The sequence below is a fragment of the Macaca mulatta genome, chromosome 3 (genome assembly GCF_049350105.2).
Source record: "Macaca mulatta isolate MMU2019108-1 chromosome 3, T2T-MMU8v2.0, whole genome shotgun sequence".
Lineage (NCBI taxonomy): Eukaryota > Metazoa > Chordata > Mammalia > Primates > Cercopithecidae > Macaca > Macaca mulatta.
In genome coordinates, this window is record NC_133408.1 from 179,551,744 (window position 1) to 179,567,976 (window position 16,233).

Genomic DNA, 16,233 nt, shown 5'->3' on the forward strand with positions numbered 1-16,233 from the left:
AATGACTGCATGTGTGAGTCCATGACTGAACACACTTCCCTGCCACAGACACTATCATTCCTCCATCATCCTGACCCAAGCCTGGAGTCACCTCACCACCGGAGCCAGCCAGCTGGCCCCAGACTAGTCTCTCCCCTCCTCCAGCCCTTCTGCACATGGATAGACAAGGAACCTTCTCAGAACATCCTTTTCACCCCATTACCTTATGTTGTTCAAGGTTTCCAGGACTTGCTCTGGGTTTGAGGACACAGTTGAAATTCCTTGATCTGACATTTAAGACCCCCAGTGACCTGGTTCCAACCCGTCCTTTCACTTACATCTCCCACCACTCACAAACTGTTCTGGCCAGGCGGGTGTCCTTCTTGTCTCCTGTAAATTCCTACTAGTGTGACTGTGGACTGTGGATGGCACGTCCCTCTCTCTCCACCACCTGCCTGGATCCTACCCATCTGGGAGGACGGAACTCCTCTGCTTCGCCTCTGCTCTGCACCCCAGGTCCCAGGGAGCCCTTCCAAAACTGAATGCCTATGCCACGGATCTTACCTGGCTCCGTTCTAATGTGACTTCTAATTGACATCGCAATGTGCACATGTCCTAATTTCCTAAGTACATTAAGATCACTTGAAGGTAAGAACTGTAGACATATAATTTTATCTCACCACAGTGACTAAGGCTGCACATTTTCTGTGAGTGCCACTCCTGTCTCCGTGTGGACAGTCTTACCTGTAATATCTAGACTGCAAGTAGGTGGAGCACACAGCCTTGGACACGTGGCTGGCTGAACCAAAGTCGATGACCTTGACTCTGTATGGTTGTCTAGATGGATCCACCAGCATGATGTTTTCTGGTTTGAGGTCAGCATGGATAAGACCTAGGCTTTTGAGTTTCATCAGGGCTGTGGCTACCTGCTGGAGAACTGGGCGAATGTATTTGAGGGGCAAGGGGCTAAACTTGTTTTGCTTCAGAAAGTCATAGAGGTTCTGCTCCAACATCTCGAAGACCAAGCACGTGTGGTTCTTGTGCTGAAAGCATTCGTAGGCCCGGACGAAGTTATAGTCATCGGCACTCTCCGTGCTCAACCGGGCCAGGATGCTCACTTCAATCTGACCTTGTCGGGCATAGGACGGGTGGTTCTTCAGGATCTTGATGGCTACAATCTCATTGGTGCCCCGTTTCCAGCACTTGACCACTTGCCCAAATGTCCCTCGGCCCAAGAACTCTAAGACCTCGTAAGTGTTGGTCATGGAGCACAGCACCTCATGCTGCACCAGCTGATAGTCGCCCTCGCTGTTGGAGCCACTGTTTTTGGAGGTGGCAGTCGACGTGGTGGCAGTGGCGACAGTGGCCCCGCTGGCATTATTCTGAATCATGGGTGGGTGCTCCTCGATGATCTGCACGCTGCTTGTGTTCTCGATCTCCTCACTCTTACGCTTGAGGCCACATTTTTGGTAGGTATCAAGGAGGCTCACAGTGCTTCGACGCATTAGGTTGTGTGGTCCGCCGAGGACTTGCCCGGTGACAGAAGTGCTGCTTGCTGAGGTGACCACGATGTGCCCGGTGCTTCCTGGGAAGATGATGGTCTGCTCGTAAGGTAGGCTTGGGTTTGGGACCGGCAAGGAGGTGCTGACGGTTGTGGTGGCTGGCTGCGACGGGGGAATGTTCTTGCTCTGGCTATACACTTTGCTGTGGGAGCCGTACCCAGTCATGTCCCAGTTGGAACTCGGCTCTATTTTCAGTTTCTTCACACTACAGAAGGCACTTGATTGAAGGGTGTGAGGGGAGAAAACTTGCACATGTGAGGCCATACCTACAAGGAAAGGAAAACGAAAAGTAAGTATCGGATTCAGCTTGGTATAAGTAAACTCAACAGATCCCCTTCAGTTCTCATCTTGGTTTGGGCCACACAGAATGTTTCCTTCCCACTTGAAAACAAGGTTGAAAAAGTCAATCTATTCCACCCAGAAGCACGTTCTGGTCACTGAGTTTATGGAACCAAGTGGTTCCAGGGTGCCACCTGCCACCATTAGGTGCCAGCAACACAGTTGAGACTCAGAAACAGAATTCCAATATCAGGACATAAGTCATCATTTTTTAAAATAAACATTATTTGTGACAGAAATGGATTCTTCTTCAGTTCTCCCTGGGTTGCTTCCTACTGAAACTCAGGAGGCTATGCTAACTGTCACATACTTTGTTGCCCACATAATCAGCTCAGCCTTGTGGACAGACCCTGTCAGGTTCACTGGTTTGAGGAAACATCTTCCCAAACAGGCCCCAACACCAGGCCACTCAGGATCTTCTGGATCCTGGATGAACCCTAATTCTAATTACCACCTGGCATCTTTGTCACCGTAAATGAATTCGGTAGGGTTGAGTGGATCAGCAGTTGGTCTGATATTTTTCATTTCAACAGCGTAAAACATTTTATTAGCCTTACTGGTGGGGACTGGGTAGCACAATTTGTGGCACAGTTCACTCACTTTTCCTGCTAAATTCATATATCAATACATTTCTCTAGAAAGTACTATTTTTTGTTGTTGTTGATGTTGTTGTTTTTTGAGACTGAGTCTCGCTCTTGTCATCTAGGCTGCAGTGCAAGGGCACGATCTCGGCTCACTGCCACCTCCGCCTCCCAGGTTTCAAGTCATTCTCCTGCCTCAGACTCCCAAGGCTGGGATTATAGGCTCGTGCCACCACACCCGACCAATTTTTGAATTTTTAGTAGGGATGGGGTTTCACCATGTTGGCCAGGCTGGTCTCAAACTCCTGACCTCAGGTGATCCACCTGCCTCAGCCTCCCAAAGTGCTGGGATTACAGACGTGAGCCATCATGTCTGACCAAAAGTACTATTATTTCATACCAACATCTCATCCACAATTTAGATAAACTTAGAAACCTATAAGACCATTATTCTGGAACACTTGTATAAATTATGGTGACACTGAAACAAAAATTCATAGAAAATGTATTAAGCAAAAATAATAAGGTAATGAAGAAGGATAACTCCTTAAAAGTTAAAAGAGTAACAAACATTGCCCATCTTCTAAGCCACAGTCAACAAACATTTCTCACAGAAGCCACAAGGAAGTGGAGCGTCTGCAAGCCCTGCTGGTGGTTGGCTAACCTAGTGTTCCTGTCTCTCTGAGCCCCTGGCATTACCTAGAGTGGTTATTTAACATGCTTTCCACTCCATCGACCATCACCCTAGCCCGCATTCTCTCTCAGTAATGACCCAACTTCCACTTTGTCCAGAAGCCTGAGGTCAGCCTTACTTTCCTCCTTTATTTCCTTCTTCATTTCAGAACATTCCTGAATCTGCATCATCCTCCTTCATTCCTTCTCTCCAGTCTGAGAGAAAGAGGTGTTGCTTTTTTCCAATACTAAAAAAGTTCCCGATTCTCATGATCCGTATTTGTCCCATTTTCTCTTGAACTTGCTTCCACCACTGTTCTTTCTCTCGTAGCTTTCTACTTCTCCCTGCACTTAATTGGATCCAAGTACTCAGTAGGAACTTAATATGGCTGGCCAAATGAATCAATCACCTCATCTTTTTCTTCTGCCTTCATGCGTGTGCACACACAAAAGCCCAATGTGGAAGGCAAAAGGAGTAACAGCCGCATTCCCCCCTCTTAATTCTTTCCCTCCTCTCACCTGTGATCAATGGTTTATGCTCCCTTTTCTTCAATGCCCACATCTTAATCCATCTCCCCCCCACTCGTTAATGCACTATAGGCTCGTGTTCTTGAAGGTAAATGACTTCCTAATTGCCTAATCCAATGGCCTTGTTTCAGCCCATTCTTCTTAACCTCTGCAACATCTGATACTGCTGACCACAACTTCCTTCTTGATGCTGTTATCTGGACTTCAGTGAATCTGTAACCTCCCCCTCCCGTGTCTGATTGCACATTGTGTGCTCAGGTGGTTCCTCTTTCTCCATTACTATTATTTTTTTGGAACAGAGTCTTGCTGTCGCCCAGACTGGAGTGCAGTGGTGCTATCTCGGCTCACTGCAACCTCTGCCTCCCGAGCAGCTGGGACTACAGGTGTGCACTACCACGCCCAGCTAATTTTTATATTTTTAGTAGAGACAGGTTTCACATTGGCCAGGCTGGCCTCAAACTCCTGACCTCAAGTGATCCGCTTGCCTCGGCCTCCCAAAGTGCTGAGATTACAGGTGTGAGCCACCGCACCCAGCCCTCTTCCTCCTTTCAAATGTTGGCATTTCCACCGTTTTGACTCTGTTCTCTCCGGCAGATATCATCCATTCAAGCAGTTTAAGCCGTCACCCTCTGTGTAGGTGACCCCCACATGTTTATCACAGGCTGGGCCCTCCCTCAGAGGTTACAGTGATATATTGCTACCTCCTGCTACAATGTCAAAGATGCGCTTCCAAAGCTGAACCCCTTATTTTTTCCTAAAAATCTCACCCTCCATCCTAACATCTCCATGACTGTTCATAAAATATTTTTCTAGTCACTTGGCTCCAAAACTATGAACTATGATGGTTCTTCTTTATGTTCATAGACAAAAAGGTGCTAAGCCTTATTAATTTCTCCTTCCTTCAAAACACCTCTTGCATCCAATTCTTTATTTCTGCTGTTGCTGCCACTTCCATAGTGAATGCATTTATCACTTTCTAGTAGGACTAAAGCAAATCCAGACATCTCATCTACCTGAGCACTCTGTCTCCCTTTAATTTGCCTATATTTGGCCACCAGATTAATCTTTCTAAAACATCTCTGAGCATGCCACTTCCCTCTCCAAACTTCCAGTGGCTCCCTAGTGTCAAGGAGATAAAGCTGAGAACTCAACACCTTTACATGTTGATTCCAACAATCTTGTTAGCTCCAGCTCTACCAATCTTCCTGGGTGCTCAACTTGAATGAAGCTGGTCTATTCGCCGTTTCTAGAATGTCTCTTATACTTTCTACCTTCACACTCTTACATTGTTCCTCTATCTGGCATGCCTTTGCTGCTTTTCTCAACTTATCCAAAGACCAGCCAGCTTAGATTCCTTCTCTTTCCAGACCACTCTAACCCAGTGATCATTCCCAACTCTCTGTTCCTACAGCACTTACCATATGCACCATCTGACTTCAGCTCCGACTTCCTAGGGGCAGTTCTGCTAACACCCAGCACCTGCTCGGAGCCCCACCTCCACCCTGCGCCCATGGATCTGCTGAAGGGTGTTTCCTTCTTGCTTCAACCCTGAACTCCGACCTCCACCTACACACTGTGACTGCACATCTGTAGGAATCCTCGTGCCTGACAAGACTATTCTGGCTTGCTTATTCAGAATTCGTACTTCACCCATTTCTTCCCACTGTTCTTTTTGTTCAATTCAACATCCCCCTTATTCAAGAACAACACAGAATATGGCTATTCCCTATTTATCAGTATCAAGTGAATATCCATATTATTCTAGATGTTGTATAAAACATAGAAATGACCAATTAACTTGGCTTTCAGTAACTTAGCCGCTGAAGAGACAAAGCAAAACAGCCATTTCCTTCATCCCTTCATGTCCAGCCTCCAGCCTGCTGCTTATTTTTCAGTCTTTAAGTACCTGGAAGGGGGTGGTCAGAGAAGGCAACAGCAGAAATATGCTGTTCATACATAAACAAGGTGTTTTCACTGTTTCAAGAAGATCTTGGTGGAAAGGCTGTCCAGGGTGCGGAAGTGGAATTTTACAGAGGGGAAGAGAGTGGCTTATGACTTATTTGTTATTGGGATGACAGCCAAGGGTCATAAAATTGTGGAAATCATCACTGGCTGCCTCTGGTGACAGATGCCCAGGATCAGAGAGGAGGCCTGCATGGCTGGAAACACCCTGCACCACGGCCAGCTGCCTCAGACTCCGGCCTGGCCTGGTGTGGCCCCTGCTGCCCCTTTATGAGGTCAACAGCCACTATTCCAACGACTGGACCCAACGGCCAGTGCAGACGTGTTACCTTTGTTCTGTAGCAGAGGCCACTTTGCTTCAGGCAGCAAAATGCTCAAATAAGATATAGTTAAAGAAAGTCTTCAACAGTAATACTTTTTTAAATCCCTGAAATATCTTCATAAGGAATAAGACACTGTTGGTGGTTTTGTAGCTTAATCTTAAAATATTCTTATGGCAACACACTTATTTCCAAACATTTCTCCTTGAGAGCATTTCTCTGGAACAAACCTTCCTTCCCGATTAGTTTAGCTCTCAGAGAGTTGAGCCCACAACATTTACTTCTCTGTTTATTCAGATCTTAAAGTGGGGGACAATAAAGTGAGGGTACAGAGGGGGACTCGATTTTTTTTTTTTTTTTTTTTCTGAGATGGAGTCTCGCTCTGTCACCCAGGCTGGAGTGCAGTGGCCAGATCTCAGCTCACTGCAAGCTCTGCCTCCCAGGTTCACGCCATTCTCCTGCCTCAGCCTCCTGAGTAGCTGGGACTACAGGCGCCCGCCACCTCGCCCGGCTAGTTTTTTGTATTTTTTAGTAGAGACGGGGTTTCACCGTGTTAGCCAGGATGGTCTGGACCTCCTGACCTCGTGATCCACCCGTCTCGGCCTCCCAAAGTGCTGGGATTACAGGTTTGAGCCACCGCGCCTGGCCTGATTTTTTTTTTCCACTTGAAAGCAAGAGCTAAATGTCTCCTCTAATTTCTTTCTGTACTGACCTCTGGACTAGTCAAGGCTACTTCCCGCCTCATTTGTCAATACCCTTTTCAGGAAAAACAGAGGCTTAATGCACATTGTCAGTTTGATCCAATGGCAAAGTCTCAATCACTTTTTAAGTCATCTCTGCACTTCCTAGTTGGCTCTTGAAACAGAAGGCGAACTTTACTCCTCCTAGGTGAGAGACCAGGGAGGCTACTGTACTTGGGAGGGCAGGTTTTCAGCCCATGGGGAGCGTGCCCAGAGGAACCCAGGAGGTTACCGTAGGATAAATCTGCCATAACCACACCTGCTCCTGGAGGGGTGACCTGACCCAGACTTTTCCACAAAAGCCTTAGTGGTCTCCCAAGATAAAATCTGTCAAAATGGCCACATTTTCATTCACTAAAGGACAGGGAGTCACCATAACCTAGAACTAAAGCTTTTAACAAGTAGCGTGCCTATTACCATACTACTCTGTCTCATAAACAGGCTGAAGTCATAAACACCAAAACTCAGATATGCACGGGGTCTTACGTGCTTGTTAATTATACAGACAAGAGTTCATGTGGATGCTACAGAAGTGACAAGTAAAAAGCATTGAAGAACAAATTTATTAAAATTTAAAAACAACTTCTATTACACAACTATATATAAATTCTTCATTGCATATGACAAATGAAAAATAGCACCTATAAAACTGACATTAAAATATATCCTATAGTTAGAAGAATTAAAGTCCATTATTTGTAAGGCATTTTTCCTTATTACCATAAAGCTGACAAAGTCTCTCATGCCCGAAACAAATACAGGTTACCAGACTAAGAGTGCACTTTGATATGCTAAAGGCAATGAGGGTTCTGACCCTTCTTTTAGTTACTTTATTCAAATTCTCATTTTGCATTTACAAAAAGCCTGTATAAGTAAGTCTGCATTTCAAAATACTATTTTTAAAACATCTGCCTTCTAGCCTTGATTATAGATGCCATTTATGTCTATAAAATGCTACACTTGACTTTATCTGCTATTCCTCAGGATTCTTAAAACACTTATGAGTCTCCAGGTTTTAAAATCTTGAGTATTAAGTACATACCAGGCTCCAGGACAGATGTTTTATGGACAGGGTAAGCATACATCCCACTGCCAGTTGGACATATGCTTATCCTGTTAGGCTAATTCAGTTATTAAGAGCACCCTCTCTACTTTCATTCTCACAAAGGTCCTACTTTTAAAACTGGGAAGTCATGTGATGGGTTTAAGCTTCTGTGATAAGTGAAAAAAATCAGACCCTGACCCCAGAAGTTCAAACCCAGATCTAATTCTTTTTTTTTTTTTTTTTTTTTTTTTTTAGGGACAGGATCTCACTCTCTGTTGCCCAGGTTGGAGTGCAGTGGTGCAAACATAGCTCACTGCAGCCTCGAACTCCTGGGCTCACATGATTCTCCTGCCTCAGCTTCCCAAGTAGCTAGGACTATAGGAGCATAACACCATGCCCGGCTTCAAACCTATGTTAATTCTATGCACCTTTTGGTTTCTCTTTGTCTTAGCGGTTTAATGAGAAATTCATTTGTCTAGGGCTACAAATAATGTAATAATAAGAATACCTAAAAATCTTCATGATTTCTTGAAGTCTTAACTCACACAGTTTTTTAAAAATTTAATTATATTTTATTTATTTATTTTGAGACAGAGTTTCGCTCTTGTCACCTAGGCTGGAGTGCAAAGGTACAATCTCAGCTCACCACAACCTCTGCCTCCCAAGTTCAAGTGAATCTCCTGCCTCAGCCTTCAGCGTAGCTGGGATTATAGGTGTGCCCCACCATGCCCAGCTAATTTTTGTATTTTTAGTAGAGATGGGGTTTCACCTTGTTGGCCAGGCTTGTCTGGAACTCTTGACCTCAGGTGATCCACCTGCCTTGGCCTCCCAAAGTGCTGGGATTACAGGCGTGAGCCACCGCACTCGGCCAACTCATACAGTTTTTTTTTTTTTTTTTTTTTTGAGACGGAGTCTCACGCTGTTGCCCAGGCTGGAGTGCAGTGGCGCGATCTCGGCTCACTGCAAGCTCCGCCTCCCGGGTTCCCGCCATTCTCCTGCCTCAGCCTCCTGAGTAGCTGGGACTACAGGCGCCTGCCACCGCGCCCGGCTAATTTTTTTTTTTGTATTTTTAGTAGAGACGGGGTTTCACTGTGGTCTCGATCTCCTGACCTTGTGATCCGCCCACCTCGGCCTCCCAAAGTGCTGGGATTACAGGCTTGAGCCACCGCGCCCGGCCAACTCATACAGTTTTTAAAAAAATGGTATTTGTTAAGGGATTGGCTCATTTAGTGTATTTTTCCCCACTTATTTACTTAGTTTCTTCATGACTTTATATTTCACAATTAGATGAACTGAAAAGTTGCTTCACATCTGAGTACATTTCCTTTCCATTTCACCACCCCTAAATAAATTATCTACTGGAAGATCAGACTACAAGGATGAGTGAGGGTTCAACTACAATAAAACAAAAAAATTGAATTCAATTTCACTGAATTCTAGCAAAGCTCAAGCTCTGATTCCCAGGGAGGTGATCTCTAAAATAGTGGCACCAATTCTATCGGTATATCATATTTAATTTGGGTTTAGCAGATGTAAAACAGATTACCGCTCAGAATCCAGTTGTATTACTAAAGAGAATGGAATCATGAACACCTGATTTTAAGAGGTACTAACTTCCTTACTTCCTAAAATCTTTTGGACACATGCTCTGGCTGAATAATGAGTACTTAATAGATGCTACAGATCTTTTTTTTTCTTTTCATAATAAAGAACTCAAAGGAAGAATTCCCATATTTAATGAAATGCCATATCTGCCTAATATAGATTATGCACATAAGATATAATAAAATTATAGAATACGTCAAAAATATATGAATGTTAGAAATATGCATCCAAATGGACATTTTTAAACACCTAGAAAAGAGTTCATCTGTATAACCCTTGAGAACCCTGGATGACATGGTGATCTAATACCTCAGGGGGTCAAAAAGTACTCGGAAAGTTTCCTTCATTGACATACTAAATAATATTCTAGAGTTTTAATAATCCTGCTTATCAAGTTTAAATTTCACAAAGAGTACAAAGATAATTTCAGGTTAGCCCATTCTAAATGACACATTTCCAAAACAGTGTATACTGAATGTCCCTGGGGCTTTTATGCCATTTTCAATCAATGTCTGTTTATCCACTAGTTGTGTAATGTTAAATATATAGTATATTCCACCAGAGCACAGCTTAGGATCAACCACAAGCTCTAGAGAATTCTTTTGTCAATAATGACAATAACATTACTACTGATTGCAGCACTGGGCATTTGAAAGAAATAGAAAAAAATCTGAAATAAAATCAATCATCAAGTCTGTATTACGGGTCCTCTATATAAAAAAAGACTAGGGTTGAGCACAACAGGAAACACAAAGCCATCTAAGACATCGTCACTGACCTAAAGGAGTTTACAATCTCATGGGGATTGCCATGTACAATGCAAATTAAAAAGGACAGCTGGTAATTCTAAGGCAACATAAACAACTTGCCAAAGTAAACACTAGAAGTTCAGAGACAGGAGTCACTATGCGTTGTGGTCAGGCAAGGTTTGACAGCAGAGCTAAGACTGAAGCTGCAATTAGAAAGACGGGGCAGAAGGCTGGTGCTCTCAATCCTGCGAACTGGGTGTACTTCAGTCCACCAGGAGAGCGACACTCATGGTGGGAGCGGCCAGCACTGCGGTCTCTGTCCTAGGAAGCTCAGGCTTTGCTTGGAGACAACTGAGGTGTGTTTGCATGGTGGCAATACAATAACGAATGCTAACGCAATAAATAACCACCAGCATGCACTGTGTACACAACTACCTAGTTATCCAGAATTGTCATCTTCTGATAACTTCTATCTTCTAGAAGTAATTTCTAAATACTCAGAGAGCTGGGGGGAAACCCAACCATGACAGCCGCTCACCTAATTTCTCCTTTCGCCTTCTCTCTCACTGGCTGCCATCTAACACATCACTAACAAGTGGTAGGTGACTGTCCTGACTGCCTTTGCTGTCTATACGTCAGACTCCAGGTGTTTACTCGATACAACAAAAATACAGCGTTTGCCTGTTTTAGAGATGAGTAAATGGAGCTTTAATTTGTCCAAAGTCACTTTGCCACTGCTAGCAGGACTGGGATTTGAACTGAGGTCTGCCTGATTCCCAAATCCATGCCACCAGCCAAACTTCTTCATTCTTTAGGTTCTCAGACTAGAATCACCAAACAATGAGATGAACCCCACATCAGCCAAAGCAAAGATGAGGGCTGGTAAGTGAAGGAAGACAGATTGAAACTACAGGACACAGCTGACTATATGTCACCTGGTAAAATAGTGGATATCAACAACAATGACCCTAAGTCATCTCTCATTTCTGTATCTTCTGGTTATGACATTTGAGAAATATAACCATAAGAAATGATTAAAATAAAATACATTTACCTATTTAAAGAGGTAACCGCTGCTTATCTGATGCATAGGGGGTCAGTGCAGAGAACTGGTCTTGAGTAAGAAGAGCTGGGCTAAGGGACCTTGGGCAGGTTCTCAGCCAATGGGCAGGCTGGTCCAGAGGGGTAAGGAGGACATGGACAAAGGAACTGCCTGAGAGAATAAGAAGCAGCAGAAATATAAGACTCTGCAGAGGAAAAAAAGTAAGACATGCTGACAGATGAGATGTGAGAGCAAAGGAGAGAGGGGACTAGAACACATTTGGGGGTCAGAAGGAGTGGGGCTCCATGAGTGAGAAGGAAGATGGGAAGTGGAGTTAAAGGGTTGGGGGAGGGGAGAATGGAATCTATTTTCAACAAGTTGAATTAAGAGCACTAACGGGATATCTACGTTGAAATGTCCAGTGTTCAGCTATTCATACTGAAACTCTGAGGCAAGAAATTGCTTAATTTACTGAAGTGTCAGGAGCTAATGGTCTTTGCTAATCAGCACCCAGTTCCTAGTTGCTAGGTTGAATTGTGAATGACGATCACCCACTTTGAAAAGAGAATGGAAATCAATAGGATGGGCTGAGCCTGCATGGGATTAATTGGAAGGGGGAGAGAGCAAGGTGACCCTGCACTAGTTCATGGGTAAGGCCAAAGACAGAGGGACACAGCCAAAAGACCAGTAGGACAGAATGAGAAATAGCAAATGGGGAAAAGAGCTAAATCAAAGGTTCATGCCCCAAAGGGCCTAAGAGAATGGTGCTGTGGACGGTAAGAGCACAGGTCAGCCAGAAGAGCTCGGTTTGGGGCAGATTTTATTTTAGGCATTAGTAACAACAAAGAGGAAATGTTCTATATGCAACAAGAAAAAAGCCAGGTTAGGGAATGGGCACAAGGTCCTGGCTGGAGATGTGGACCTGAGGGCTGTCATCGACACCTGGGTGGAAATGGAGGCCCGTGAGTAAAGCTGTTTCCCAGGAGAAATGCTGTAGAAAGGAGAGCAGATGGCAAATCAAGTAATCCTTGGGGGCAGGGACATTGTCAAATAGTATGAGGAGGACAGTATGAGTCACAGGGAAACATCAAGGATGAAATGATGATAAACACAATTAAGGGATTGATCCAGGAGAATAAAAACAGAGAAAGAGCGGCAGAGCCTGGCTGGGAACGAGCCAATAGCCCTCTTTTCCCACAGGGTCAGGAGCAGGGAAAGAAGGGGTGCTCTCCTGGGAAGAGAACCAAATGCACCATGTCACGCCTCCTGCTCTTCCAAGAAATGTGGTTCTCTTAAGAACTTTCAAAATCTTTTATGTCATCTGCCTAGAATCTGCAAATGCTACCATAAGCTCTGTTTCTTTGAGAAAACATCCCTTTCCTAACATTTGCAAATTCTCCACACATCTATCTACCTATTGACTCATTATTTGTCAGAGTTACATGTTCAGACTTAATTCTCTTTCTGCAAGCTGCTAACTTGGCCCCAAATAACTCCTTTTGGTAACTCTGCTATACTGCTTCGAATGAAGCCATCAACCGCTGTGGGTGAGCCAGCCTTGCCCTGTAGTAGGTGAGTACAGGCAACTCATAATTGTTTATCTACAGGACATGGTGTCAAGAGCTCATAAGTAATCTGAAAATTCCCAATCCAATCCAGTGCTGAAGCAAACACCAATAAGACACAAATGCTTTTTCAGTTTCTTTCTCCAGAAAACTGATGGGATCAATGAAAAGAAAATAAAACAACTCAAAGAATCCTTTTTGAAACAAGAGTTGCATTGGCTAAGTTTTTTTGTTTTGTTTTGTTGTGTTTTGTTTTGAGACAGGGTCTCACTGTCACCCAGGCTGGAGTGCAGTGGTGCAATCATAGCTCACCGTAGGCTCAACTTTCTGGGCTCAAGAGATCCTCCCACCTCAGTCTCCCAAGTAGCTGGGATTACAGGTGTGCGCCATCATGCCTGGCTAATTTATTTATTTATTTTTTTATAGAGACGGGGTCTCCCTATGTTGTCCAGGCTGGTCTCAAACTCCTGGGCTCAGGCGATCCTCTTGCCTCACACTCTCAAGGTGCTGGGATTACAGGTGTGAGCCACTGTCCCTGGCTGGGTTAAGAACCTTAATTATTTAGAAAAACACAAAACACCACTTTCTAAACATAGCGTATGAATCTGCCAGGGTTGCGGTACCAAAGCACCACTTACTGGGCAGCCTAAACAGCAGACGCTGTCTTGTAGTTCAAGAAGCTGGAGTCCAAGACCATGGTGTCAGCAGGGCTGGTTCCTTCCGAGGGCTGGAAGGGAAGGGCCTGTTCTAGGCCTCCCTCCTTGGCTCGCTGATGACTGTCTTCTCTGTGCATCTCTTCACATCACCTTCCCTCCGTGTGTTATCTGTGTCCGAATTTCCCTTTTAATAAGGACATCAGTTGTATTGGGTTAGGGCCCACTCTGATGACCTCACTTTAACCTGATTCCTTCTATAAAGTCCCTACCTCCAAATAAAGTCACATTCTGAGATACGGAAGGTTAGGAATTTAAGGCATGAATTTGGGAGGGGGCAGACACAATTCAAACCCTAACAACAGTTTTAAGGAAACCAAAAGCATTTTACTAAAGTATAATTTTCTCAGGTTAAATAACTACCACATGCCAAAAGAAGTCTCTTCGGAGATAAGACATTTCATTTTGTGCTTTCTCTATATCTTGCCTTAAAGGACCTATAAGTTCATTTCAATTAGTCTAATATCATAGATGGAAACAAGTAAAAGCATAGTGTCTATTTTAAATTAAGCTCTGCATGAGTTGATGTTACAACGCTTCTGAAAAAGGCCATACAGGAAAGCACCTCTCAATCTACTGAGGGGCAACTGTAGTCACTTTGGTATAAAAGAGAATAGGGGCCAGGTGCAGTGGCTCACACCTGTAATTCCAACACTTTGGGAGGCTGAGGTGGGTGGATTGCTTGAGCTCAGAAGTTCAAGACCAATCTGGGCAACATGGTGAAATCCTGTTTCTACAAAAAACAAAAAAAAATTAGCCAGGTGTGGTGGTGCACACCCGTAGTCCCAGCTATTCGGGAGGCTGAGGTGGAAGGATCGCTTGAAGCTGGGAGGTAGAGGTTGTAGCGAGCTATGATTGCACCACTGCACTTCAGCCTGGGTGACAGAGTAGACCCTGTCTCTGAGAGAGAGAGAGAGAAACAGAGAGAGAGAATTGGGAGTGGCTTATTAGTAACACATAAACTAGGTTTCCAGTTCTGATTCTGTGTGTGTCTGAGGCAGAACCTAAGTAGGCCCCCAAAGCCACCTCAGGAGTGGCTGGCAGCAGGCGGGCAAGGTCAGGCCATCCCTCTTCATGCCCCTCAGCATCGAGGAGGAGCCCTGACTTGGTCCTTCCTCACGCACCCTCTCTCACCTGCCATCCACATTGTTCCATTTTTCAACCCTGCATTTTCTTTCCAATGGAGGATCTCAAGAAGACAACCTTTTAAATAAACTTGATGGGATGAAAAAGGCAAACACCCACAAACTATAAAAACAAAATCAGCTGTACTTCTGGTTTCAACCCAGAGGAATTCCATTTAAATCCACGTTTTTTCAAAGATCTAGAAGGCTGCTCACTTGGTCCCTGAAATGTTCTAAATAAGGATGGTTAAAGTTTCAGCAGTACTAGTTTTCAGGTGTTTGTGTCACAAACCTTTACGAAAGCACCTTCCCTGAATTTTTCAGCCACTTCCTAACATGACATACTAATGTCCCTCCATTCACTATTGGTTCAAAATCCTCACTGATCACCTCAAGAGACAAGTTAACCAGACCTGCAGCAGATAGTGAGGCCAGGTGTGTGCCTGGCAACGCAAGGTAAGCTTCATATGGACTTTTCCTATCCTTTAGAAATGTTTGGTAAAGTCTAAATCAAGACTAAAAATCTGGTAGGCTTTTTCTCTTTTGTGCAAAAGTGAATTTGTTAGCCTTAAATATCTGGTACTATGTTAGTAAAGTAAAATAATGCGTTTTACTAACTGTACACCCATTTCCTGCCCAGTCCACAGCTGAGGTGCCTTTTTGAGCTAACTCAGGTTCTACTTCAGAAATGTTTGCTGCACACAGAATCAGAACTGGAAATCTACTCTATTCTTTCCCATTTTGGTGGTGGTGTCACCATGTCACTGCTAATTTTTTTTTTTTTCCTTTTTTTTTTTTTTGGAGACAGAGTCTTGCTCTGTCACCTAAGCTGCAGTGCAGTGGTGAGATCTCAGCTCACTGCAACCTCCACCTCCCAGGTTCAAGTGATTCTCCTGCCTCAGCCTCCTGAGGAGTGGGGATTACAGGCATGCGCCACCATGCCCGGCTAATTTTTGTATTTTTAGTAGAGATGGGGTTTCACTATGTTAGCCAGGCTGGTCTCGAACACCTGACCTCTGGTGATCCACCCACTTCAGCTTCCCAAAGTGCTAGGATTACAGGCGTGAGCCATCGCACCTGGCCCTAATTTTCATTTCTACTAAAAACTGTGTAGATTCTATTACTATGTGTCCCCCAACCAAATGATATGTTAAGTCCTCACCCCTAGTACCTGTGAATGTGATCTTTTTTGGAAATTGGGTCTTTTCAGAGGTAATCAAATTATAATAAAGTCATTAAGGTGAGCCCTAATCCCATATGACTGGTGTACTTATAAGAGGAGACACAGGCATATACACAGAATGGGGGCCACACAGCGACAGAGGCAGAGACTGCAGCAATGCAGCTGTAAGCCAAGGGATGCTCGGCATTGTTGGGAGCCATGAGAAGCCGGGAGAAGGCAAGGAGGGGATTTGTCTGGAGTCTCCGAGGGAACGTGACCCTGCCAACTCCTCCTCCAAAACTGTGAGAGAAGATATTTCTGTTGTTTTAAGCCACCTAGTAACAGTTTGTGTTAGTTTGTTACAGTCACCCTATGAAACGAGTACCCTCTGCAAAATAACTCAGGATGTATTTCGTTGAAAAGGCACATCTGTACTCAAGCTATGATAAAGTATTTTTAACAATCGCAAAGTGGCGCTGGCCAAATGGCAGGTTGCCCTCTCAGCCTCCCAGCCTGTGTCTGTGGCCTCTTGGTTGAAAAGCAAC

The 16,233-nt window shown here is 44.4% G+C and overlaps 1 protein-coding gene across 9 annotated transcripts in view; it reads right to left on the minus strand.

Moving 5' to 3' along the window:
* Window positions 1-16,233, minus strand: part of HIPK2 (homeodomain interacting protein kinase 2) — a 220,197-nt gene that overhangs the window by 157,428 nt on the left and 46,536 nt on the right. For all 9 annotated transcript variants that reach the window (XM_077997545.1, XM_028846369.2, XM_077997543.1 and 6 more), the window contains exon 2: window positions 724-1,807. In XM_077997545.1, the coding sequence (XP_077853671.1) occupies window positions 724-1,807 (1,084 nt within the window). The remainder of the gene's footprint in view (window positions 1-723; window positions 1,808-16,233) is intronic.